This window comes from Zootermopsis nevadensis, unplaced genomic scaffold, assembly GCF_977971745.1.
Source record: "Zootermopsis nevadensis isolate Lab colony 2312 unplaced genomic scaffold, Znev_1.0 Znev_ptg000028l, whole genome shotgun sequence".
NCBI classification, from domain to species: domain Eukaryota; kingdom Metazoa; phylum Arthropoda; class Insecta; order Blattodea; family Termopsidae; genus Zootermopsis; species Zootermopsis nevadensis.
Window position 1 is genome coordinate 4,541,440 of NW_028259160.1, and position 27,965 is coordinate 4,569,404.

The 27,965-nt window shown below is 38.3% G+C and overlaps 2 protein-coding genes across 5 annotated transcripts in view; one reads left to right on the forward strand and one right to left on the reverse strand.

The window, feature by feature from the left end:
* Positions 1-7,179: 7,179 nt before the first annotated feature.
* fz2 (frizzled 2) overlaps positions 7,180-27,965 on the reverse strand; it is a 98,233-nt gene continuing 77,447 nt past the window's right edge. For all 4 annotated transcript variants that reach the window (XM_087357049.1, XM_087357051.1, XM_087357048.1 and 1 more), the window contains 3 exons: positions 20,204-21,914; positions 19,239-19,519; positions 7,180-18,403 (listed from right to left, as the gene is read on the reverse strand). In XM_087357049.1, the coding sequence (XP_087213175.1) occupies positions 17,545-18,403; positions 19,239-19,519; positions 20,204-21,013 (1,950 nt within the window). In that variant the 5' untranslated portion in view covers positions 21,014-21,914 and the 3' untranslated portion in view covers positions 7,180-17,544. The remainder of the gene's footprint in view (positions 18,404-19,238; positions 19,520-20,203; positions 21,915-27,965) is intronic.
* Positions 8,039-27,965, forward strand: part of LOC110836395 (serine-enriched protein) — a 201,857-nt gene continuing 181,930 nt past the window's right edge. Inside the window, exon 1 of the mRNA XM_087357065.1 lies at positions 8,039-8,097. The gene's annotated coding sequence lies outside the window, so the exon portion shown is untranslated. The remainder of the gene's footprint in view (positions 8,098-27,965) is intronic.

The following is a 27,965-nucleotide window of genomic DNA, read 5'->3' on the forward strand; positions in this document are numbered from 1 at the left end:
CTCGTGCGGCCCTCCTAGAATGTGATGGTCCCTCGTATCAGTGCCGAGTGCTGTACGCCTAGAAGCAGCATTGGCCAAGTCAAGTTTGCCAGTTTTGTTTATGAATTATGGTTACACTGTTACTCCGGTACGTGCCGTGACTATTCCGGTCTGCAGCTGCGCACATCGACATCTGATGTTAAAATGAATATCCGACAACGGTAGGATTTTGAGGTTTTCACGGCGGTGAGTCCGAAGATGGCTGTCTTCTGGGTTGTTGCGCTACGTAATCTGGTAGAAGTATGCCGACGTTTCAGAGGTCCTTGCTGTAGCAGTAAACTTCTACCAGACTACACGGCGCAACAAACCCAGACGACATCCGACAACAGTGTTATATTCTTCTGTTTGTGTTGTTACTCATCATGTCTCATGTGCGGGACAGGGATATTTAAAGTAAGAAATAAATAAATTTCATACCATTGCAGAATACATTCCTAAAGCAGTTAAATACAATTCAAATTCAAACGGCCTGGTTTTGTAGAACTTGTTATATTCTTATGTCGTCTTATTCTGAAGCTTCCGAAAGATTTCCTCGTGAAAATTTAATATAAGATCCATTTTAATACAGTATTATCCTTTCATCTGCATCTAAATATCCAAGTGATCATCTCCCTTTATGTTTTCTGATGACATTTTATAAGCATTTTTCATCTGTCCCATGTGATCACATATCCATCTCATCCTACTTGATTTGGTCACACTAATAATGTTTAATGAAGACTGCAAATTATGGAGTTTTCACCGGCCTCCTGTCTCTTCCTGTATCAAAATGTTCTTTTCAGCACCTTGTTTTGAGGTGCCCTTGGCCTCTGTTTTTACCTCAGGGTGAGTGTTTTGTTCCCATACAAAATAACAGGTAACATAATTTTGTATATTTAAATCGTAGCTTTTTAGATACTAAACCAGAAGACAAAGGATTGCAAACCGAATGGTAACGAGCATTCCCAAACTAACTTGACCTGAGAGATAACAAGACTGCATGTGTGCACAGGAAAATATTTAGACTGGGATAAATCAAATAATAAATGACTGGAGTTAATTAAGAAATGAACATTACAATTTTTTACCGTCGTAATTATACTCTTCACCCAAATAGTGTTAGGATGATTTGCTTAACATGAGATGGCCAGTATATTTTAAAACAAACAGGAGAAATGCATACTTAATTGTGTAATAATTTTAATGGGAAGAGACCCCTTGTAAGTTCTACGTGTAAGTGGGAAAATAATATTAAAATTGACCTTGATACAGTATGTAGAAGTATTGATCGAGTGCAACTGGATTGTAGTTTTATGTGTGTAGTACCTCGAATAATCAGTGAATCTGACTGGACCTGAGATTGGTTCCTGGTGCTTTACTAAGCTCTACGCATATTTAACCTCTGCACCAGGTGGACCCGACTTTAAAATACATTAATCAGAAAACCCTGATGTGACGGAAAACTTACCGATATCTCGATATTTAGAACCCCACATCCGCCTTTCCACCACCTGCGAACTCATGACGAATATTTCTACAACAGTTGGATTAGGGACTTGAACATGGCCAGAGCCGTTTGGTTCATTTGGATTCGTATAATTTGCTGTGATCTTATAAGGTGTGGAGTTAAACCTGACTAAGCTCGTTCTAGCAATATATCGCCTCCAGAGAGAGCAGGTGGGATTGTCCTTTGAGGGTTAGTACGTGAGTGAGGGTGTCTGTCGTAAATCACCGCTCTCTACCCCAACATGTTCAGATTGTGCTGCAGTGTATCTCATCCCCAGCCAAAAAAAAGCCTTTTGGCATTATAAGGGCTCTCTATCAGTGCGAATTATATAGACTTTTCTATCTAAATGTGAGAGTCATGATAGCTCAATCAGTAAATGACTGGCTGAAGGTTAGATCAGGGTTCAGTTCTCGGTAGACGCAGGAATTGTCCACTTCGTCCAAGCCTCCTTTGTAGTGGGTATGAATGATAGACGGAGCTTCAACCTGACCACACACTTCCATTTACGTAGTAGTACCTGCATTTCCCGACACATATCCGTGGAGTAGTGATTACGCACAAGTACGATTTAGCTTAACGTATCTTTATGACACCTTCGTCTTCGGATGGTAAACTCGTGTGACTTCTGCTCAAAAGTCCCTGGTATGAGTTTCACCAAGCTGGGGCTTCTCTCAGAGGAATGCCCCGCTGGTTTCATACTCACTCCTTCCCAATGTACCTTCGACACAATTACTCGGTTACTGCAGTGTTGTTAGATATTTGGATGTGTTATTGGGAAGGAGATGAGATTTCAAGTTCTCGCGGCGATGAATATGAAGAGACTTCAAGAATGTTGCTTCGTGTAATCTGGTAGAAGTTTCCGTCTCTTCAGTGGTACTTACTGGCTTCTTCATCAGAGCGAGGAAGACAGCAGTCTACATACTCGGCGCAATGACAACCTGAAATCTCCGAAATTGTCCTGCTGGCTGCATAGTAGCTTCTGGAAAAAACACATTTAAAGTTAATCAAGTCTTACGTTAAGACATTTTTTTATTTAGTCTTTCAACTGTGAGGAAAGTAAAGATATTTTATACATTGCCGTTGAGTTATCTGAAGTTGGCTCTTCACATAAATCAATAACAATATAATGTCAGAACATTACCAGTATCGATATATTAAAGTTCTCGTATTCTCATTTACCTGTACAAATGAGTAAAAAGGAACTGCACAGGAGAAAATTTTAAGAATTTAGAAAATGTTGAAGTCCGTTAATTTAAATTACAATAAAGTTCTATTGCTATCCAGTTTGCATAATCAACTCGCGTACGAGTGAGTGTGTTCTACAACTACCAGTTATTTAGGGTTTATATTGTTAGTATATAATCGTTTCATGTCCGACGGAAAAAATAAACAAGTTGGGTGTGATTTATTTATTCCTCAGGAACCACAATCTCATTGTTTACAAAGCGAAAGGAAAATCTTCCAAACCCATGTGGAGCAGTAAAACATAATGTGTTACACATTGCTGCGGTTTTAAAACTTTACGTGGAGTTAAAATGTTTCTTAAATACTGTATCTCGTAGGGTTATTCTGTGGGTGAGATGTTGACGTATCTCACACGAGTTTGATCCAGTAATGTGCTGTGTTTAAGTAATTCTTCCTTATATTAAGTGCTTGACATGAACGCAAAAATGGGGGTGGCGTGTCTAAACATATTTCACCTAGCACACTAATGCACGAATTTAAATTAAATTTGGTTTTAGGAGTTTACATTTAAAGTTACGTTACAAATTTAATTTAGATTCGTATCGATCCAGTAAAAACTCTACATCATATAAAGTTGAAATTGAACGTGCTGATTTACTGAGAGACACAAAGTATATTCTAAGGGTGAAAGCCCCCATTCTCCGCCTTGTATTTTAAAGAATAAACTGCCCCGAAATAATTACATTTATTGTCATTGGCCAATGTTAGTGATCGCTTTATGCAGGCCTACTCAGCGGTTACGAAGCGACAACGTAGCGGTTAGCATTACCGCTTTTGCGCTTTAAAGCCGGTTATGGTCGCATAGCAGGGACAAATATCTGTCCTGTTTCAAATCTCAACCCGCAGACCCACTCTCCTGACCGAGGCGTTTCGTGATTTTCCTCAAACTTCTCAGAAAAATGCATGAAAAATTAAGCCACGATTGCTTCCTTTCGAATTCATTATTCACTAATCATTCTGTCCAACCTATCGGCTACAAGCTGAAACAAACGCGTATTGGCTTCTTTTCATCGCTTGCCTAAAATTGTCTTTTCTGCTGTCGTCAACCGTAAACAAACCGAACGCACTGATTTTACGACTATTATTGTTATTATTTTAGTTAATAGTATTGTAGTTACTGCCGTTTTAGTATTGTTATTGTTACTATCTTTGCACTGCGAGCATTTCAGTGAATGTATCAGAACTCCTGCATGTGTGCGGGTGAGAGTTGGGGGGGGGGGGGGTCGTACCGGGACCTTCTGTTTGTTGACGTGTTGCCCGCAGCACGCGATGATGGCCTCAGGATTAAAACAGACAAGACTTCCGTTCTTTCCACCATAACGAAAACATTTTCACAGCAGCAGCTTCTTTAAAACAAACATCTACCCTTCAGTGCGACATTATCAACCCCCTACCTTGCCTAGACAGGCAGATGTCTTCTTGTACATTAGGGCCTCCTCTCTCCTCTAGGCAGCGGCTGATTTAACATTTCGTCCTCCTATGGCTTTCCGCTTTCATTTCAGACACCTCCTCACTTGTAACCAGGAAATTCCGCGGTTTGGATCTTAACCTCAGCACAGCGTCTTCTGGCTGAGATTTCCCGTGGTCCTTCCACTTCTTTAAGATTCAATTTAGTATTATCCTTCTATCCACACTTAGGTCTCCCAAGTGATTCTTAATTTTACGCATTTGTTTATATCACTAATACTGTGCAATATTTTGCAAGAAAGAATCCTGGGGTTCAGCTGACCTCTAGACGGAGGTTGTGCCATCGCTCAAGCAGTTAGTCGTCGGCATTTAACAGCGGAGGCCCGGGTTTTCGCCCAGATCAATCTTGTGTGGGTTTTGTGATGGACAAGGTGGCACTGGAGCGGGCTCTTTTTCGAGTTCTTCGAGTCTCCCCTGTTAATATCATTACTGCACCGTATTCACATACATTTAATAGTGGGGGTTGGACAAAGGGCCAGTTTGGGCTCAATTTCTACTCTCACCCCATAGTAACAATAACCTCTAAACTAGACTTACCGATGCCTCATTGGGAAAACCTGTTTGCATTCAGCTAGTAACATTTCTTACTGCGTGTTGTGTTTTGAGGTTTTCACGACTGTGAGTCCGAAGATGGATGTATTCTGGGTTGTTGCGCCGTGTAGTCTGGTAGGAGTCGTCGCCCTGATGTTGGATGTGAGACTTGGTATATAGCATTAAGGGAAGAACGCATGTTGAGGGTGTTGAGGAGAATATTTGGAGCTGGTAGGATGGAAATATAAGGAGACTGGAAAAATTTACATGATGAGGGGCTTCATACGTTGCATTTTCACCAAAAATTCTCAGGATGGTCAAATCAAATGAGCATGCATGACAGTTACGAGAAATACGTAGGCCGCAAAATGTTGGTCGTAAAACCTGAAAGGAAAAGATAATTTGGAAGATATGGGGGTAAAATAGATAATAATAATAAAATATACCTTTTAGAAAATTAGTGTGCGGATGTAGACTAGTTAAGGATATAAACCAGTGGCGGGTTCTTGTGGATACCATAATGAATCCTTCTGTTATTACAAAACGAGGAAATTCTTAACTTTCTTTTCAAGAAGGATTCTGTTTCATGACGTCAGTATGATAACGAAAACATTCATATTTATAATATTGTCAAGAATATATGTATGTAAGCAACTTGTTTTTTATTATTATGGTAGAATGAGGTAAATAAAGATGTCAGTAATATTAATGCGCTTGAATGCAATAACGTATGGCTAATTTATTTTATAATCTTATTGCCAAAGTTTGAAGCTGGTGGGTAGTAATTTCATGTTCGTAATTATTCTTTCCTGTCAAGGTCCAGTATCTCATGCATATACAGCACATAAACCGACGCCAACACAATTATGCAAAATAACAGTTCAAATTAAAGTTGAGCTCTAAATTTACTGAACTTACACACGTGTGCATTCCAGATTGGTCAGACTTCCGTTAAGTTGTTAATTATGAGATTAAAATACAACATGGAAACGAGGAACAAGAAAAATAGGGGTTTACAGACACGAAGATAAATTGCTGTGCGAATGGAAGAGGAACGATGTAGGCTTGCTGCATAATGGAGCACTCTGATGTTCCACAAACATTGTTTAATATAAGTTAATCGCACTTAGCTTTTGGTTGAATATTTCAAAAACTGAATGTGACTGGTTATACAGCAGTAACTCATTTATTCGTGCAAGATGTTTGAGAAATTAAGTAAGAAGTTGGCCTATGTGTTCCACTGTTCTATCGTCCAGAATCGAAATATGATAACTAAATTTTAATGTCTAATTCTTTGCTCTTTAACGACTCTGTTTCAACTCCAGAGATTAAACAGAGTCGAATGATTCGTTAGTTGCAATGGCGAGCGGATAGAAGCGGTCGTGTTGTGTTTGGAGATGCAATGCTATTATATCCAAGCGTTTGATTCGAAAGTCTAAGGTACCTTATAAAAGACATCAGCCCAAATAACTATCCTCTGGACTCAGAATCCATTACGGAAACTTCTGAATAGGAATGAAAAATACTAATCATTCTTTAGATATAAGCGAAAGGATTAAAAAGTAGACCTACCTGAAGATGAAATCTCATTATTCACCTGGATTTAAGAACTCCACGAAAAATCACATTCACCATAGTTCGTTCACCTGCCGTGAATCAAGCAGGAATCTTCAGAAGACGAACGCGCGATAACCACTACATATTTACGCTGGATAATTTCCGTGCAGAATCATCGCGTTCCTGTTGGAATGTCCGTGGCGTGAATGTCTGTCCACGTGCGAATAACTTGGAGCACCTGATTTTTACTGTCGAATGGTAAAAATTACAGCTCTGATAAAACAATCTGGACTGCCATTAAATTAAAATGCATATTTCACAAGGACATTATTTTTTTATTTTAATATTAAATTGTTCATATATTGTTTTTTTCCTGAAATTTACTTTTTTGTGTGAAAGTAATAAATAATAAAAATGTTTCGTGGAATGGATACAAACTATTTTTCATTGTGTTACGTCAAACAGGCTAATGGAATATATTGTTTCGAAGTGTGATGAGATCTACAGTATAGTATTTTATTTTCCAGGATTAGCCACTTTTGATAAAATTGATAAACTCGATTTTGCCATAATACCGTCATTTCATTCGCTTCTTCACAGAACGCACGTAAATTACGCTGAATCGATAATAACGTAGTCCTTTGTTATTCTTTCACGTATCTGTAACAAAGGCACAAGCACAGGAGCTCGTGTAATGTAATTGTGAAGTTGGAATGTGATAAGGTAACAAGGGTTTACAAATATTAATTATATATTTTCTAAGAGATGAAATAGAGTTGTATTGACAGCTAAGGATACATTTTTATATACATAGTTATACTATAATAATATATTCGGTATAAAAACACAACGTATTTAAATACTACCCTGTATTTTATTTCCAATCAATACATTATTGTTTTTCTTTTCATTTTTGATATGTTAATAATAAAAGAAAACGTACTTACATATTAAGTTTACTTATACCCTGTTGTGTTTAACTTAGATTTTAAGAAGAAATTAAATATTTCCGGAAACGGGCATTAAAAGCTGCAACTAACATACGCTATAAAACACGTGAACTTTGATAAGAAGTATTTCACAGGAAACAGCTGTGTCTTATGTAAATGGCAGTATAATCTCAAACAAATTCGACATAATATTTTCATTTCATCTTATATCCAAGATTGTACAAGAGTTCAAATTCACAAACCCACAATACGTTATCTCTTCAAAGTTCCTTTATTTATACAAAGAATGTATATATTTCTACTATAATACAAACATTTAATCGCATATACGAAAATAATACTTGACTAGTACATGAAGGAAAACATGCAAGCAATGGAAACGGTTATTAAAATGCGTGTAGTTCAAATCAGTCCATTTTGACTGTATTTAGGTACATTAAACTGTGGACTGTCGGAAGTTTCTTATTCCGCTGGAAATGGAGTCTCTTTCACAATGAAAGGTCATGACTCTGTGATTCTCAGAATTTTCGTGGTGGCGACACAACAAATATAAACGACCTTAGTTCAGTACCTCAGTACGTTACAGCTGACACAAGAACATGGAACAGACTGACGGAATTATGACAACGATTAATAAACGGCGTGAGTGACAGATAAGCATAAATATTAAGATTAAAATTGTCAATGCGAGTCGTACTGTAGCAAATAAATGTGTAAGACAAGTAAAACATTAAGAAACAACGTTGCAGCTAATAAACATAAGCACAGCCCGACGAAAACAAGATTGTGGATGACGTCACTACCACATTCTCGGAACTATTGGTAAGTGCATACAAACGAATTTTAATTCAAAATATGGCAACACATTTAGACACTGGTTAAAGAACATTTGACTTTCGCTTAATACTTTAAACCCCATTTTCTGTAATACATATGATTATTGGTGTTCAGGTTAAACAAGACAGACAGTCAGAGAATTAGTTGGTGTAGTTGCAGGCTGTGCCACCTTAAAACAATCGACAAATGTGGCAAAACGTTGGTAACACAGAGTAATAAATCCTACTCCATCTTTGATTTTTAAGCCCAACAAAAGTGGGCATTTTATACGTCTCATATCTCCATGGTACAAAATCTTACTTGAGAATCTAATAGTTGCTTATCTAGTCAAGAAATGCCCCACTTTTTATGTAACCCGAAAGTTTATTACCGTGATCACAAAAATCTACCACCGGTCTCTGTTCTGAGTCAGATTAATCCAATGCAAAACATTTTTTTGCATTCAATTTTAAGGTACGAATTTATTTGGAACTTATTGGTAAAATACGCAATACTTCTCATGAATTTCTAGTTTAAGTTTATCTGTATTTTTGCAGTGTGACTGATAGTAAAAATGGGAATTTGACATAACACGTGCACATCTCATTAAGATTTATAAAAATAGAAAAATTATGTACACTCCGCTGGTGTTGTTCTTGGGGGCTGACGTAACTGCAATCAATCGACTTCACATTACACATAAAGCCCTACATTAATTGTGGAACAATTTCCCGTCATCTGGATTACAGAGTTTGAGGATTTTGTCCAGACGATGGACAAAGGCCAAAAACGCAATACACCGTCGTCATCACTCAACAGTTAAAGACAAAACTGTGTTTCTTTTAATTAGACATTACCATGGAAAAGTAATTTCAGAAGGTTTCTTGAAATAAAAACCAGCATGAAAACGGTTAATTTTCAAATAAATCAGCAGAGAATTCTGTCGACGGATTAATCGAAAATAGTTAAAGCTGAATGGCTGAATATTTAATGTAATTGATCTTGTTTCCTTTTTTAACTCGAGACGGGGATTTACTCTTTTGAAAGCCGGGCGGACGGTAGCGACTTCCTCGAAATCCTTGGCTTATGCATGGATCGTCGTAATCAAAGTGGAGAACGAACGGCGTGGGTGGTGAAGTTGAGTCTTGATGTGGGGAGGGAGTGGGAACCGAGCTGGTACGCCAAGTGTGTTGAAGTAAGAATTCAGATGAGGGGTATTATTTTCCTATTTGTCTTCTCTTCTGTCCTATCCTTTTTTTATTGTTACTTCAGAAAATATGGGTCCTTCATCTCGCTCGCTTGAAGCCATGTTCCTGTAATTAATTTTAAGAGACTTTTACTACGTTCCCTCGAAGTAATGAAATAAATCTTCTCTTCCTACGCAGCAGAATAAATATATTTCAACAGTTCGTTCCCGAATTTAGAAAAAATAATTTAACGACGCTATATCGACTGCACAAGATATTTAACGCGTGTGTCAAATGGACGGCTAATCATGTAGGTCTACGTTGAATTGGAAATAATTTGTTTGGAAGTGGTTGTGGCCTGTTTAAAGATATATGCTGGTAATAGGCAAAAGGTTTTTGAGAAAACCACGAAAAACCTCAGTCAGAATAATAACTGATTATAATCTGGCTTCTATTTATTTAAGGACGCTATTATAAATGTCATAAATGTATTTACAATGAAGGGGTCTGGAATTTTAAAAAAGTATATAGTTAAAACTAAATATGACGACTGTTAGTAATATAAATTAGGTATACGGTTAATTCAGGAAAAGATCTTTTAAAAGTGCCTGTTATTACTCAGTTCCAAAGTGTAATCGTCTACAGCGCTAAAGATTAGAAGGTAATGAAACCATAACTTTTCCTTTTAATTTGTATGTCAGTGAAACATGATTTCTTACTTTGAGGGAATAATACACATTACAAATTTATGAAAATAAAACGCTCAGAAAAATATTCGGGCCTGAAAGGTACGAAGTGATTCACAGGCCTCCATGACATGGAACATCGTGATTTACACAGATCACCAAGTACTTCCACTGTCATCGCATTTAAGAGGCTGCGATGGACTTAACATTACTAAGAGGAAACGAACGGCACCGACACGATTGGGGGATAGTATTTAGATTGAAATTACGGAAGTTAATTGTGGATGGAACTGGCTCACGAACGACTAAAATGGCGGTCTTTAGCATTAGCGATATGTCGAGTCTTTGAATTCTACTACCAAATAGTTAATTAGTAGATACAACATAGAGAACTGAAAGAAAACATCACAATGACTTTCAACTTCATATCGATATCCAACTCAAGTTGTAATAAAACGATATTCAAATCGATATCGAAATTATCATACTTCTTGACGTAAAATTGTTTCTACATTCAATACTGTGTTTCGTATTCTTAATTAATGTACTCTGTACTTTCTAATCATTTCCTCGTTATTTGAAATATTTATTATTAAGCAAAATTACTGAAACAGCTAAGTAAAACTTGATCTCTTGTTCAACTTCGTGTGTTCTTGTGACAAAAATACGTTATATCAAACCGTCAGTAGGTGTGACGTCACAATCCAGACCCTGGAACACCGTTCCAATGCGTAACGAAGATTCTGAACTATGTAACTATGCTTAAAATTTGCATAATGTCGCTTATGTGCCAAAGCCTCCCTCGCCCACTTGTGAATTCTCTACTGATGAAATTCTCTTCGACATTACAATTGCAAATATCCTTTTATACATAAAAATGTCCCTGTATTCTTCAAAATGTATATTATGTTTTTGCGCACTGTTAGGTCTGCTCGGATCCGTATTTTGCAGTGTCAAATTTATACGTATATTCCGTATAATAACTATAATCCGTATAATTTTGCCACTGAAAAATTATCTGGTTGCGACGTACCAAACGATGTACAAAGAACTATTTAAATTTTCAAGAACATCAGGGAAGTTCTGTATGTTTGTCTGAATGATAATTCTATTTTCGATAGTTATTCAGTAAATTTATGGTTTAATCACAGAACATGCAATTACAAAACAGCGGAAAATTTACAGGTCTCTCAGAACCAACCTATCGGTGACAAGTTAATTTGGTAGTAAACTTCGCACATAAAAACAGAGTTACTAAAATCTGTTGGCGGTGTTCTGGGTTGTGACGGTGTGTGGTTTTGTAAGTTCACCCTAAAGATGAATGTCACACGTCTCTCCTGAACGTTGGTAACTGCCTACAAGACCACACAGTGTCACAACCCAGTAGGCCACAATCGACAACTTCACCGCCGAGAGGACTACTACGAAATATTCTTTCCTTGGATATATTACGTACTGTCATTGTTGTACTTATAAATATAGTTCACAATTTTTCAGTCATTAATTACAGATTTCATACCATTTGGTATATAAATAATTTTAACATAATATAAATAGAAAAATGTTCCAATTGATAATGAGTACACACATAAAACTATTTACATCACAACTAACCTAGGATCGTATACAATAATGGGAATGACGAGCAACAGTGACACTCCAGATTTTATATACATTTTCTCTTGTATTTTATATTTTTAATTCGCCTATTACATTGGGTCATACCTAATAATAGGACAACCACATGGCGTGCTATATGCATGTCCAGTCATTTATCTTCCGTAATTAAATCTCATAAATGTATAACGTAAATAGTTGTCATTGTGACAATTACTTAAAAACTTGTCCTGTTGTCTGAATATTATTTAGAAATAATAGATACATTATTTGTCCGCTATAAGACCAGCTTTAACTAAGATTCATCATTCTTGATATTAAAGCATTTGGCTCTATCCTCGTCCATCTCCTTTGTTTCTATCAAATAAACTCTTTCCAAGAAACCGCCTTAGCAGCAGTTCTGTAGCCTAAAGGCTGTTTGCTGTCTTCATTCTAATTACACTTCTAGCGCATAAATCAAGTTATCCATCGTACTTAACTAACCACGTCATACAGATGTGTGGGGGAGTAGAGGTTTAACTCCACGCATTCTTAACCTCTGCATTAGATGGAGGTGAGTGACAGCTTTACTTCCCTTCCGCTTTGTCCCCGGGTACGAACTTCGGTGGCCACTGGATGGGAGTGTCAGTGGACCCCAGAGCGGGTCTGGACGCTGTGGCGGTATGAACCCAAAGTTCCTCTTTGTGTCGTATCTTCCAGTTCAGATTTATCTCAGACAAACATGTGAGAAACCATGTTGTGTATGTTGATAATTTGTTGTGTTTCGAGTCTAAGTATCGGGGTAATTCAAACTCAAGACAAATGCTTGTGTCGATTAAAATTTCCACGGCGGATTTTGTCAGAACAGAGGAATCTTTAGATTTTCAGCCTCCTCAAAATTAATTTGTTCATAAAATGTAATTATTTCTTTCTATATGAGCATTTGCCTGAATTCCTTTTATGTGCAGATGGAGCTTTATATCCATTTCACCATATACGTCATTGTGACGTCATGCTTCCGCACATGGACACCTTAACTTTTCTGTAGGCATGTGGAATCCATCCAGACAGGCAAGATTAGGGGTCATCAACCTGCGGCCTGCGTGTCGCATGTGGCCATCTCAACCTTTTTATGCGGCCCGCCATATGATTTGGGAATCAGCCAATGTGAGAAGGGCAAAAATGTTGTGACACTGAACAATAACTATATAAATAGTAACATTATCTAAGCGTATGTATAACAATCACAAAAATACTTATTGAAACAAATAGGAAGTTTGTAGATGCAGATTGAAAAAGTTAAGATCGTACTGTTTCGCTAAGGTGCATTTTTCCGTTATTTGAACTACATTAAATTTAACAAAACAGTATGACAGTTACTGTCTAATTAATATATTTTTAAATTAACAATGACAGTTTAAAAATATTAACGATGACCTGAAATCAAAACTGTCTGAAAGCTAGCAACCAGCGTCTTTACAATAAACTCAGTTGAATAACAAAACAGCTATTATCCTTTTCCAAGTGAATACCAGCTATAGTATTTTTTGAGTTAAAGAAATACAGTTTCTTTTACTGCCCTCGACATTGTCATTTTTTTATGAACTTTATTAGCAAATGCGACCCACCGTAATGAAAAGGTTGCCGACCTTTGGGACCGAGGACTACTTCATAGGGAAATGTACTACAGACATGCGTTTAATAATAACAGCGGAGTTACTCGGACGGTGATCAAAGCCCTGTTACTTTAAGTACGATGAAACGACTTAAAAGAAAAGTACCTTTGCTTACATAATAACAGCCTATATTAAAACAATGGTTCTCAAATTTTAATATTTCAATGGCAGTATTTAAATTTCAACCAACCGATATTTCAAAGATGGCTGCCTTCTGGGTTGTAGCGCCGTGCAGTCCGGTAGAAGTTACCTTAAATCCTACAGCGAATAGCTACTTAAACACTCAGATGTGCGTTTTCTTTCATATTGTTTATCAACACTTACGAGACTTTGAAAAGATACATTTCCATATTTGCAACGATATGATAGATACATTTTCTAATTTTCATTGTTCCGTATAAAATGCAAACTATGCTACAAGAGTAATAATGAGGCTATATTATTTCTGGATTGTAACTTAGATACAACAACAATTTTCATGTAGTTACTGATCCAACGGTATATAGATTTATTTTATATTAATTATTCGCCACAGATACTTTACACAAATTAGAAAAGTCAACTGCAGAACAATTGGAAAACGATAGGAAGATGATTATGAATTATGAAACGGGATTCTGAAAAAGGCAGTCGATGCCTGTAATCATTTACAGTTAGTCAGGAGAACGTGAACTAAAATCTTTGATTCTGTACCTGGAATGACTTATAGAAGTCTCATAGCGATAGCCGGAAACCGGACTGAGGATCGAAACGGGTACCACGAGAGATACCGCTTCGCTAACCTGTTTAAAATATTTCGCAAAAATTATTCACGGTTAATAATATTACGTTGCTGGATCCATTTGCATAAATGACTTGTCTGGTAGAGCGGTTCCGAGGACTTAAACCGTCTTTAAAATATCTCGAATTATATTTAAAATACTTTCTTCTTTCAAGACAGAGATATATTTGATGATAAACTGAGAAGAGTTTCAAAGAACATAATAGCTGATTTGTGAATCCGTTAAAAATTTTATCTCTGATAATTAATTTCTAATGAAACCACTCTAAGTGGTTTTCCTAATGCAAAATATAACACATGACAATTGGCTGTTGATGTCGAAATACGATATGTCAAATTAGCTACCGCTTAGCAAAATATGTTCTGAAAAAATTTCCAAACACACGCCTATTTAAAAATGTTCACATCACTGCAAGTGTTTTAATCTGAATCTATTACAATTTCACTTAATATGGTTCAGATAGGACTCAGTTCTGTTGGAATAGTTTTAAAATTAATCCAACAGTTTCTGAAGAGCTCCACCAAAAATAGAGGACTAGCGCTTGGCATTCAGAAGGCCCCTGTTTTGTTTCTCGAACAGGAGGCAGACGGTCTGGGTTGAGGTTTTTCGCGGTTTTTCTCAGCCTTTCCCGGCAAACGCCAGGATATATTAAAAAATATCACAACTACTTCAATTTAAATGTCTCTAAATTTATCATTAAAATCTTCCAAATATTTGATGCTATAAACTTATGTAGTTAAGCAAGCGTCATTAAATAAACTACTGGTAAATATAAGGCTTTGGCAGTTTCCTCACACGTAGGTTGCCATTAATTGGTAATTAATTTTAGGTCAATGTGTAGGAAGCTCCAGTCGTATTGTGAAACCAATTGTTTACGTGCAGAATTTTTCTCTCTTATTACAGTTTACTCAGTCGCTGTCACTCTTGGAAATTCAAAGACCCTAAGAAGTGTCACGAGGTGTAATTTTTTACTGACTTTTGTTGTTTGCAGAACATTTTAGCAAAACAAAATACTACGTAATTCTAATAACTGTTCTCCTTAGCGTAAGCAAACACATTCTTAGTGCAGTTGTAAAACAAACAGAATACTAACGTCGAAACGTCTGATTGGCTTTGTCGTTTTCAACTATGATGCACTCGACAAACATACAGACATGCAACTTAACATTTCTTATCTTCTATTCAACATTAAATAAATATTAATTTATTATAACTGCTGATTCTAAACAAATTAAATATAATGAAATTTATACCGACTGTATTTATTACAAGAAAGAAGTTTAACAGTATTTTGTTTTAAAGAGCATTTTATATGAAACAGTATTTCGTATAAAATGGCTGTGGCCACATTTTATTACATACTTGTGGTATTGTTATGTTTCAATCTTTATACGTCCCACATTACTGTAATCAACGACTGTATCGGTTTCAATCCCTAAAATATTTACCCCATGTGATCTGGTTAACTCAGCCCCTGAGTCTTGTTCTGTAGGTTATATAAACTGGAGGTAGTAATCTAGTGTCTTAAAGATTCACGTTTCTCCCCAACTTGCTAGAAACGAAGTTTCAGGAATGAAGACCCTGAAGAGATCCCGGTAAAGCGATCTGTTACAGATTTGTCAAAATTTTCGTCAACATCCGTGGTTTTCTGATATCAGACCACGTAATCACAACGAAGGTGGTTTATTTGTAAATCACTGTCACAGTGGGTGATAAGTCAATATAAACGTTATTTTAATGTGACCGTCTAGATCAAAGTGGTTAACTCCACCATTGAATGTCGTAATTTGATTACAGTCGATATCAAATAAAACAAATGTATCATCAGTAAACTTATTAATTACAAACAGCAAGTAGTAATGTATGATTTAAAGTATATATTACGCATTATTTTCTAGTGTGTAACAAACTGTTGCATCCTGAATACAAATAACTTTATAATTCTATGATTCTTTTTGTGTCAAATAGAACTAAACAGACCTTCAGAACATTTGAAGATGGGGCATAAATGCAAGTAACCTCAGCCATGACTACGAACACGTACACAATATATATATGTCCACACAGCGATAGATAATGTACAACATTAATATTTATAAACACACAACGAGAATTGGAAAATTACTTGCATCCAATTTATTACGTATAAAATTCGCGTTGATATTTTATTCCTTCTAGGAAAATACCAATGCTACTGTGTGTAGAAACAGAGAAGCTATTTGTGCTACAACTGCTGACTTTTTATGAACTCATCCTTAAAATGCGATCTGATCGTAAGTCCGTCATCACCCTGTCCTCCCGTCCTCCACATCTTTCCCTTTGTACTCAGTCATGACACAAAAGTTTTTGACGTAGCAATGACAGACATCTTTTAATATGTTAATCGCAGATTTATACATGACTGAAGCAGGAATCGAAGTAAATGAATGCTGTCCACGTTGTTCTTAAACTAACGTTAGTGACATTTTTTGACTTGTGCTAAGTTCTAAATAATAATTTACAGCACAATAATTCCCAAATACGCCGCGAAATAAATACTTTACAATTTATTACATTTGTAAAGGATGACATTATTTAGTAGGTCATTAGACCTCTATTGACATCTTTGATTCTACTGTCCCTTCAACGGTTGAAACAATAAACAAGAATTTACGATTAAAATTTTCACCAGGCTCAAAAGAGGGGGGAAATAATGCCATAAATATTGTTGGAAATTCTTGTTCTGTAGGTTTCATTGATTTCGTGAATAAAACTGCGGGCTAAAGGTGGAGGACTGAAGGATCTGCATAATATAAAAACTCATTCATTGTTCCTTTAAATAACATTCCCCAGCTTCAGATGAATTGAAATCACGTTATAAGCACCCCCTCGTTTTTTGATTAGTTATTCCTCCATTTTCATTATTCTCCCGGCACAAGAATGCAAATTTTTCACTTCATTTGTGCATTTGATTGAGAAGACGGTTGAATTTGAATTTCAAATGGCTATTTCTTTCTTATACATATCGCACACTTTTTACCATTATTTTTATTCAGTTCTTTATTCCACTTATTTTACTGCCTTGTCATTCTTGACGTCTTCTCTCTTAAGATTATTTGACCGATGACTGGGCAGATATTGAAGGGAATGCATAATGTCCAAAGCTTTCCTTCTTGTACAAAAGAGGAGGCGAGGTAACTCTTTGTCCCCTGCTGAACGAAAATCCTCCACACCCCTTCCTTAAAGCTCTCCTACTTCTTTTCGTTCTTTGAACCTTTTTGTGACTTCAGAATGGTTGCAATCAGTCGTTTGCCAGCACAAAATGTCTGAACTGAATTTTAATGTGCGAAATGTAAAACTGAATATAGAACTGTTTGTACCTGTGACATTACACCGGACCGTAATTACTGAGCCCCTCGGAAGCTGCCAGTTGCTGCCCCTGTATGGCCACTATCACCTTCACACCGCGCTCCACGTCGTCCAAAGCACAGTCCGAGTCGATGTGTGTCGCTGCATCGCACGTAGCCATGGTGGCAGCCCGCTGCTGTCATACGTGACTCAGCGTTTGACTCTGTTGCTGCTGCTGCTGATGATGGAAATGATGTTGACTCGATGACTGAAGGCTCCCCGGAGCTGCTGCTGTAATATGAGGTCCTGACAGCAGAGTGCTGCTTGGCGCAGCCCCTCCAGAAGTCACGTAGTGTTGTTTAATGGCGGCACGTTCTTTACTAGCCGTCGGATTTATTAGGACGGCGCCAGGGTCGCCACTGCCCCCGAAAAATCTTCTTGAAAGTCGCCTCCAAGAATCCAATGTCTTTCCTGACCAGATCCATACACCTGACGTAATGCCGACGGCTAGCGCCATAAAGTATTTGAGCATGAGGATAGAGTAGAGGGGTCTTAACCTCGAGCGTGGCGCCATCGCTTCACACGGACACACCAAAGGGTTCATCCATTCCGCGTACAAAGTAGTTTCGTAAAGGTGACATCCTATCACCACTGTAGCCGGCACTGTGTATAGCACACTGAAAATTCCAATTCTTATCATTAGTTTCTCTAACTTGTCGGCCTTACTTCGACCCCCGATACCTCCCTGCTGCTTTATCACGTTCCGAATGCGAAATAAGGAGACGAATCCTCCGAGAAGAAACGATGTTCCGACTACAAGATACACGACGAGAGGTGTCAGAACGAAGCCCCTCAGGTTGTCGGTGTTCTGGTTGCCGACGTAGCAGATGCCGGCCACAGGATCACCGTCCACCGCGGCGGTGATGAGGACGGCCACAGACTTCACCGTGGGGATGAGCCACGCCGCCAGGTGGAAGTACTGTGAGTATCCAGCAATGGCCTCATTGCCCCACTTCAGCCCCGCGGCCAGGAACCACGTGAACGACAGGACGACCCACCTGCGCAGGCGCAAATGAACAATAAGCAGTTGCGAACAGCCGACAAAGGGTGGTCCTGCTGTTCGTCTCTACGTCAGACGGATTCACTGCCACATGACGAAAAAGAACATGATAGTAATGTGACATGGGCGTAGTAAACAGGAGCAACAGAAATGAGGAAATGAAAACTTAAAATTCCCAAGTTGGATACTGTTACTCGAGAAAATGGTCTCTTGGTTCAGTGAGTTTGTAGACAGCGCTGCCGTTATGGGTCGGCCGGACTGGACGGGAGAGGGTGCCACCCTTCCGCTGGAATACATGCACCCTAAAAGCTCACTGTATATTTCCTTAAGAACCAGAAATTCACAAACATACAGAACGCCAAAGAATGTCAGGAGTTCGTCTTTACTAACGCCGACGACGTTACGAGCAAATACGTCTGGTAGTTCTATACCAGCGTTTCGCAAGTTGGAGTGGCGGTCCCCTCGCAGGTGACCGTGAACCCTCTTTCTGGGGGCTAATTGTCTAATCGTAAGATTTATACATTTATAATAAAACAAGGCTACGTTAAATTATGAACATGATAAAATTTAACAGAAAAATTATTATAGGCCTTTATTTAATATTCAATATTAGACCTAATTTCTCTTTGGCATTGATAAGCTATATTTTATATAGTCTTTACAGGCTGGGACCTCTGAACGTATTTATTCACATCAAGGAAACCTTGGACTAAAAGAGTCTAGGTACCTCTCGTCTTAGACAATGTACTATCTCAGTTCCGGCAAGAAAAGTGTTAACAGAATTCTGAAAATGAAATCTTAAAAAAATATGAAAGCCACTCTGGTGCACGAACCATATGGAGGAGGCCATCCCGAAGAAGTAGACTAGCAGGAAGACCATGGTACAGGTCACGGGTCCGGTGGAGCTGTAGCGGATCATGCCTCCCTCGCAGGCGACTTCCTCGTGGCCCATGAAGACCCGGACCAGGTAGCCGATGCTGACCATAAAGTAGCAGGCGGACAGGAACACGATGGGCCTCTCCGGGTACTTGAACCGCTCGGTGTCAATGAGGAACGTGGTCAAAGTCATCAGCGTGGAGAAGAAGCAGAGACCGGACCACAGGGCGATCCAAACCTGCAACATGACGTCTTCCTTCAGAGGATGGCAGTCACGAAATCTCCTGTAACTAACTAACTAACTACGTGGAGCAGAGTCCTTCTTCAGCCAGTCAAGATATCATTTTTATATATTTTTTAAGATTAAATTATTTAAGTTACGTTCAAATAGTTTAAAAATATTTCCAGAAAAGACTTGGGACGGATTTCGAATATAATTGGCTGTAATTTTAAAGATAACTCATCAAGATATTTGTAATTGTAATATACTTGATGATATCTATATTTTGTCGAAACATGTCATAATTGAATTATTGTATTATGTTAATTTACATTGTAATTTATGCATAGTTACTAATATAACGTATTAATATTTTGTTGTGTATTGACTGTTATCAAAAACCAAGTTAGTCAAAATATTCCCTGCCCTTTATGGATCCAGAATATTCATTGCCGCACTCAGAAGAGCCGTCCTCTCACCTATGCCTGGTCTTCCAATTGGTATCTTTCCTTCAGTTTTCCAACCAAAATTCTGTATGCATTTCTCATCTCTCCCACCATACTGCATTCCCTACCCACCTAATTCTCGATTGATCATCGAAAATAAGTTATCTGGGAATGAGCACAGATTATGAGGCATAATGCAGTATTTCCCAGCTTCCTATTTCTTTAGAGTCTTAAAAATAAATAAATCATTACTCACCGACGCGAAATCCTTCTCTTCTTGCGTGAAGAAGGCCCCCCGGCAAGGAAACGCACAGTTCTGGACTTTTCCGACGGAGACACTCCTGTTGAACCACTCCGAGTCCCTCCCCAGAGTGATAAGGGGTGGTCTACATCTGCACTCACACTCTTTGTTTTTGGGAGTAACGACGCTCTCTGGACACCCCTTCTTCCCTGGCTTGCAGCCTGGAGTAGGTTTCCTAGTTGGTCTCGCCGTTGTAGTAGGACCAGAATCTGTCCTATTATTCTGCTCCATACAAAGGTTATTAGGATCCCCATGTACTGGGAACTTCTCGCACGCCATTCTCTCCGGCCACTGGAAGCCATATTGTTTCATAATGGGCACACAACCATTCCTAGCCCTTTCACAAACACTTCTGCAAGCTGGTAGTGGTCTCAGATAGTCTTCTATGCAAATTGGGGCGTACATAGAACACAAGAAGAATTTGAGATCTGGTGAACAGTGGATCTCTACCAGAGGCCAAAACTGATGAACCTCAAGCCCGGCTTCCTCTTGTGTGTCGTGGTTCAACTCGTTGGGCATTGACGTCAAGTTATATCCTATTCCTCGGCACATCGGAATAGTAATTTCCTCGCATCTTGATGGTATAGCTGCTCCAGCTGACGATGAAGATAAAGTTGACAATCCACTGCTACTGCTACTACTAACACCACTACTTCCGGTATTAGTTGCGGCAATTCCAGTTCCGGTTGACTTTTCGGCCGCACTGCCATTTTCTGTCATCATCAGAATGAATAGAACGGACACGAAGTACCAATCACGATACATCGTGTGAAAACTGCGAACTCCAGCACCTGTATTATTACAAGGACTGCATGTTCAGTGGACGTACTTTATTTTTTTTTACTTAGAATCTCGATGAAACGGAGGTATTCAGAGCCTTAAGAATGCAGTAACTGCTTACTCAGATGACTCATTTTATTGTTTATTTTAAATCTTGGGACCACTCAGTTAGATTGTGTGCGGAAACTGTTTTCACACTTCCTTTACCTTGAAAGGTTTAAAGCAATCACCTTGTATTTTGAGTAAATTACAAACGAACGTATCTAGATTGCGCCATCAATTCCTTAATTTTGTTGTAGAAACAAAAATACTTCCATTCAATCTTGTTATCGAAACTCGTAGCTGTGTAAGTTCCGTATTTACGAAGTTGTTTTAACCAAACTAAAATTCACAGTTTGTTTTGCTGGATTACACAAAATGTTCACTTTTATTTTGAAGTTTCCTTTTTATAAAACAACATATCAGAGACTTTAACATGCGAGTCATTTGCGTTACAGCACAGAGCAGCTCGTTGAATTTTGTGCTGTACAGAATATATTTATTTAATGTTTCCTTGTTACTTTACAAAATAATGGACGCCTCTCACATAAAGTTTCTTTTGTTGTACAGAAACAGCGGTTGGCGTCTCTCGTTTGTTTCGCCCAACTCCCTGCTGGGTTGAGGAAGTGGCCTTTTTTGTCTTTTTATTTCTGACCAAACCATGTCTATTCACGTGTTAAAGAAATTCTTGTTACTGTCAGAACAACACTTAGTGAAAAAAATCACTGGTAATTTAGGATTATTCTTACTTCATGTTCATGAAGACTAGATTATATGTTGTGATGGCAAAAACATGTCTGTCTTTCTGCCTTTTGTAAACAGTCACTGCATAGATAGATGTTCTTTCCTGGAAAGAAAAGAAGAAATATAAAATGAGAAGATTTAAGAACTATAAGAATGACATCGTGTGGACAGAAGTTGGTTCCATTAAATTCATTAAAAAAGCCTTTAATATAAAATTTGTAATATCTCAGGGACATGGAACGATAACATTGAAGGGATCTTGAAATGGTGGGTTATGCAGACATCACCTGGATTTGGATTGGATAAATATTCTTTAATCACGGGTATTTTGTGAATGCGGTAAAGAACATTCCTTAACTTTCTTGTATCTTAATTTACATAACGGTGCACGGGTTGCATAGTGTCGAATAACTAGATGATTGCTGATTACATCGTATGCAGCTAGCAGCAGTTGTGGTCTGCTTTAAGGCAGTATCTTAGCATTAGTCGTTAAGGTACAGAGAACTACTACCGATATCTCACTGGAGTAAACGGTCCTCTGGGCCGAGGATCGATTCCTGGAGATTCTAAATTCGAAACAGGAGTGCCAACTTGTACCTCGCGATGCGCGGTAGCTTCATATGTGTCTTAATAAGGAATAGCTTCGTCAGTTGAAAGGAAATAGTAGCATGGAGTTAAGTATACGTTTGTTTCTTAAGTACCAGAGCCGATTTGAGATTAAGGTACTACTATTAAAGTAGCGAGCTGGTACGAATTCGTAAGGACATGACGTGCCTAAAATGTAAGGTTCCGGTACTAAGTTTAGAAACATTTTGTAGACTTAGATGAAGGATAATAATAAAATGGAACTCAAACATGGTGGGAGAGTGTATACTTGATTCAACTGCCCCAATACAGGGACAAGTGGTGGGCTCTTCTGAACACGGCATTAAAAGTACTGATTTAATAAAAGGCTGGAATTTCTTGACTAACTGAACGTACTATTGGATTCTCAATGTGTTAGTTATTTTGATAAGTTACAGTTCGTAACAAATATGGGCTATATAAAAGTAAAAAACCGACGCAGAAGCATTTTAACCCCCCCCCCAAAAAAAAAAAACAGTAGCGCATACCTATGAGATGACGAAACGGGGTTGTACAAGATCTCGCTTCGTGAACTTTTATTAAATGCGTAGAAACGTTTTTTAACCGAAAGTGTCGCGACACATCGGTTGAGAAACACTTCACACGCAGAGCTTGGAGCACACCAACTGTCACTTGATGCTCTGTCATTGGGAACTGCGTATGTTCTGTTCTAGGAATTTCTCATACAGAAAGAGAAGAACACATAAGAAATACAATCTGTTGATTTATGTCATGTTTTTTCTTCCCGAAACATATTACTTTTTACGCCACTGTGAATCGGAGCTTCTTGATAGGCGGCAAGGGGGAGTTATACTAGTAGCACCCCCATCCCCAAAAGATGACGTCATCAACTCCACGATGTGTCAGGAAATTGATTGGTTTAGGGGTGAGGTTTCGTCACGTCAATCTAGTGGGAACGGATTTTGCAGTAAGTAAATAAACGAAGCTTCTAACCTTCTGTTCCGAACTCAATAAACTACCCTTTCTGGCTCACCCCAATGTTGGACTTACAGCAGACGTGATGTTGGATCCGAGATCGTCAAATTTTGGTGAAAGATCATCTCCCCTGCTCACGATTACAGCAGGGATAGGAAATTACAGTTGTTCGTAGTCCAGTGGCTGGGGACCGAGTTTACAACCTCAGAAGGACTACAGATTTCTCCTTTCTCGTCTCTTCCATTCTTCTACAGGAAAACACACTCCTTTTAGTCCAATAGTTGTTAAATTAGTCATGAAATTTCCCGCTTTTAATGGAACCCTGAAATTCGTTACCGTGTTCACGACAGCCCGCCGCTGGCCCACGTGCCTAGCCACGTGAATTCAGTCAACACCCTCGTATTCCGTAGGATCTGAGGTTCTCACGGCGGCGAATACTAAGATGGCTGTCTTCTGGGTTGGTGCGCCTTGTTGTCTGGTAGAAGACAGCCATCTTAAATTTCTTTACATGTTCAAGAAATAAATATGGAAACATAAGAAAATTACATGATTATATAAAACTACGCGTTTTCTTCTCACAACAAAAGTCGATAACACACGTCAATTAAAACATGACAACGGAAATAATCAATGGTCGAGTGGTACTTATAACGGTCTACCCTGGCGTGTTTCTTTGTCCGTAATGTATTGTTGGGGTTTAAAACACTTTTGTGCTTCAACCCTTGTCAAGGTTGGGAGAGAAACGTAAGGGTTCTCAAAAGTGCTGGACATTTGGACAGTCAAGAAGGACAAAGCGATTATTCCCTAGAGATGATGGGATCACCACTATACCTACTACCCCCATACGTGCTACACGCCCTACCCTTCCCATCCGTCTTCATTTAACCCTTTAGAGAACATATAGAGAAGCAATATTGTAGAGCAGCAGAGACATTTCTTTATAAAATGCAGTAACTCTGTTTTTTCCTCCAGTAAAATAACCCGCATTGCCATTACAAATTCCGTTTAGGAAGAGTTGTACTCTTTATTCCGAATAAAGAAGCTTACGGCATGACTATGTTGGTAACTTTGGTCACCAAAAGAAACCCATAATAGGAAAATTTGGGCGATTCTGGTGGTTAAACGAAACCCATACGGCACTATTTGGGTGATATGCCGAGCTACAGAATGGAAAAGTATATAGTACAATGTTTCCGATATGATTCAAGGATTAATTATCCTAATAATATATTATGAATAATACAAATTATGTAGTTCTTCATTATGTACGAACTAAAATCTTCTCATAGCCTTTGTTACTATATCAGTTTGATCTGAACACTTTTCTCAGAGCTTTATCTCGACAGGTTTACATGCCCCGACCCACTCTAATGTGTGGTACACTTTCAGAAGCTGCATCTGTGCAATTGTCACATACAAACATAAGCTGTGTCACTATAAGTTCTCCTGTATCAGGACATGTATTTTTTACGAAATAAATCAGTGTATATATATATATATATATATATATATATATATATAAAGAGAGAGAGAGAGGAAATTATTTATATACGTTAGCGGTCAACTTCTAAAACTGGAAGTTATGATGTGGTTACAATTCAATTTCCCGAAGAGTGCCATATAAAGAGCAATATGACATTCCCGGAATATCAGAGCGTGCACCGTGGGAACGCCGTTCCACCTATCTACTGTAATTGTTTCTCATGACAGCCAATTTAAACGGTTGCGTCCTAAACAGAGAGCGCTGGTGTTGGCAACCGCGGGAACACAGTACGTCTATCTCATCTCCGCAGAAGGTCCGTGCTTCGAGCCCAGCAGACCTGAACGCACAGCTGTGCTGGTTGGGGCAGTGAAACAGCAGGACAGGTAGCTGGAAGAGGACAATATTGATAAAAAAACAGATTGAAAAAGCGATGAAGGGAAAGAATAATGAATAGACGGATGGCGAAACGGAGGACGAGAAGTGGGAGCATGAAGAGGTGAAAACAACATGAAGATGGCTGGAGGATAGATGGAGGTAGCGACCACTTCTGAAACGTCGATAAACTTATGCCAGACTACACGGCGCGACAACCCAGAAGACAGTGAGAACCTGAAATCTCACAAGAAAACCTTCTCTTAAAATAGTTAAAATACGAACCGGGTACGTCTCGGATAAAGCGTTCCTGAAACATCATGGATTTTTACAATAACAATTTTTATGTGTGTTATTTCAACCACTCGTTCTGGTTACCAAAGTCTTTTGAAATAGAAATATCCAGCGGATTATAAAAAATTATTCAGTCAACTGACTTTACATTACAGGGCCGAGTCGTTATTGAGAAGCTAATAGTTTCTCAGCTAGTAAAGAAAATTATTGTCTTGCATGAAACCCGAATTTTTATTACGGTGTTCGCAATAATAATTTAATAGATTAATTAAAGTTTCTTGTTCTGGCTACCAAAGAGTCTTAAAAATATAAATAATACATGTGATTACTTTGGCAAAGTAAGTTGGGAGCTTTGTGCTTAGCTGTGTCCCTTCTCTCAGCCAGTAACAAGCGACACTTGCAGTGGTTGTCCTCACACGTCAACCCGTCGTGCTTTATTGCCCATAATTGAAAGAGCTCGTGATGATGGGCCTCTTCAAGTCCTTTTGACAGCTGACGTCTGTTACATGTGAAATCAGTAGGAGGATACAGACGGGCCAGCCTTTTCGTGGGACTCTATCCCATGGCATCCTCTTTTGTATTTTTTCTTTGTGTGGGAGGAAGAACTGTTTAAACGGTAGCTCTGAGCTGGATGAACGCCATTTCCCGCCAGCTTTTTCACATAATAGCGCGGTGTGTGACACGTTGTAATGGTAGCCACTCCTGCTTCATACTCGGAAGTAAACGGATGAGAAATTTCGTGGTTTCCCCAAACCGACATGATGCTGTGAGATGTGAATTCTTGTTTCTCATGGCGGTAAAGATGTCGATGCTGGTCTTCGACATTGACAAATGCTCGGAGAGTGTCTTAAAATAGGCCGTGACCACTTTTTGTATATTTCTCAACCCAAAATAAACTACCATTAGAGACGCTTAGTTTGAAAAGGTGTGGTTAAATAATCTTTGTTAGAATATAGCCTCGGAGACAATGCATAATGACATAGAGTTTTTAGATTCTTCCATAGTTTCCAATGATAAATCTATGAGTGCATTAAAGTATGCCAGGAAGGTTGTGTAGTGACCTATATGAGACAAAATGTACAAAACCTTGGTAAATAGTTTTACATGCTAAGGATAACCAGCTTCTTACAACAGAGTGTTTCGAAAGCTAAGAGTCGCTTTCTTAAATAGCTTTAACCAGTTGAGCTTTTCAATGGTGAAGTGGTGTGTTTTCTTTGTGGAACGGACTGGATTCTTAAATGATATTTAGAATAGGTTAGGGCTTATATTGGGAGAGGGTTACATTAATTTTTGTGGGAAAACTTTAATTCAGTTCAAATTTGAGTCACATAACTTCAGCTTTACGCAATACATGAAGTTCAAATTAACAGTGCCTTTATGCAAGTTATGTACAGCATAGCCTTTATTATTTAACATCTATAATCTTAATTCGATGTGCCGAATATGTGTTAAAGTATAAGGTCAGACCATTTATGACCATTTACAATACGATTATCTTTACTGCAATACGTATATTTGCGTATTCAGTAAATGGCTATCAAAATTCTGTGAGTGATGGAATTTATAGCATTTCACTGAAGACTGAAAATTACCATCCCAATATTGTACTTAAGGGCCAAATATTGCGGACGGGTTTTCAAAATGCTTGTAAACAGTTTTCAAATGTTTGGCCTCTACCTCTATGAAAACAATCCATCTCGTTTAAAAAATATATTTTAAAGATGTTTACTGAAATAATCACTGCTTATTTTAAGAAGCAAGCAAATTTTATGAATGCATTCTGAGTGCAGACGCCACACATATTTACCACTGTGCCATAAACAGCTTAACAGACACACAGAACTGGTGTATCATCGAATAACTAGACAATTACTTCTCAGATTTCGTTTGTGGAAACAACATGGTATCAGTTACAGTAAATGTTCTGATTGGGGTTAATTGTGTACTACTGCCTTCTCAGACTGCCATTATGTCCAATTTATGGCTTGGCATGATAGGAATTAAGCTTGATTCACAATAAGATGACACACAACAAGTTATTCTGTTCTTCTGAGCTTCAGAGTGCATGATTCTGATCTGTTCCGACATCCAGCCATATTCTCCTCGCTCTGTGAAGATGTCTCTTTTCTTCAGGACAATTGTTCCCGAAATATATACAGCAAACCTTTGCAGCTATATGAATTTATTCAGATGATTTCGCCGAAGAGATGCATAATGTCGGATATTTGACGTTTTAGCCTCAGAACAGGCTTCAAAGCCTGGAGGTTGAGGGGAAAAGAACGCTGATATTTTGTACGTCTGTTATTTTACAGTGAATTTATAAAACAATAGTGTTGATACGTTTGGCTGTTTTATAAATTGTTTTGGGGACATCTCACGTTCCTGTACTTGTGATAATATGTTACCATTCTTCCCTGTCGGGCTTGAAATGATTTTTGGTAGGCA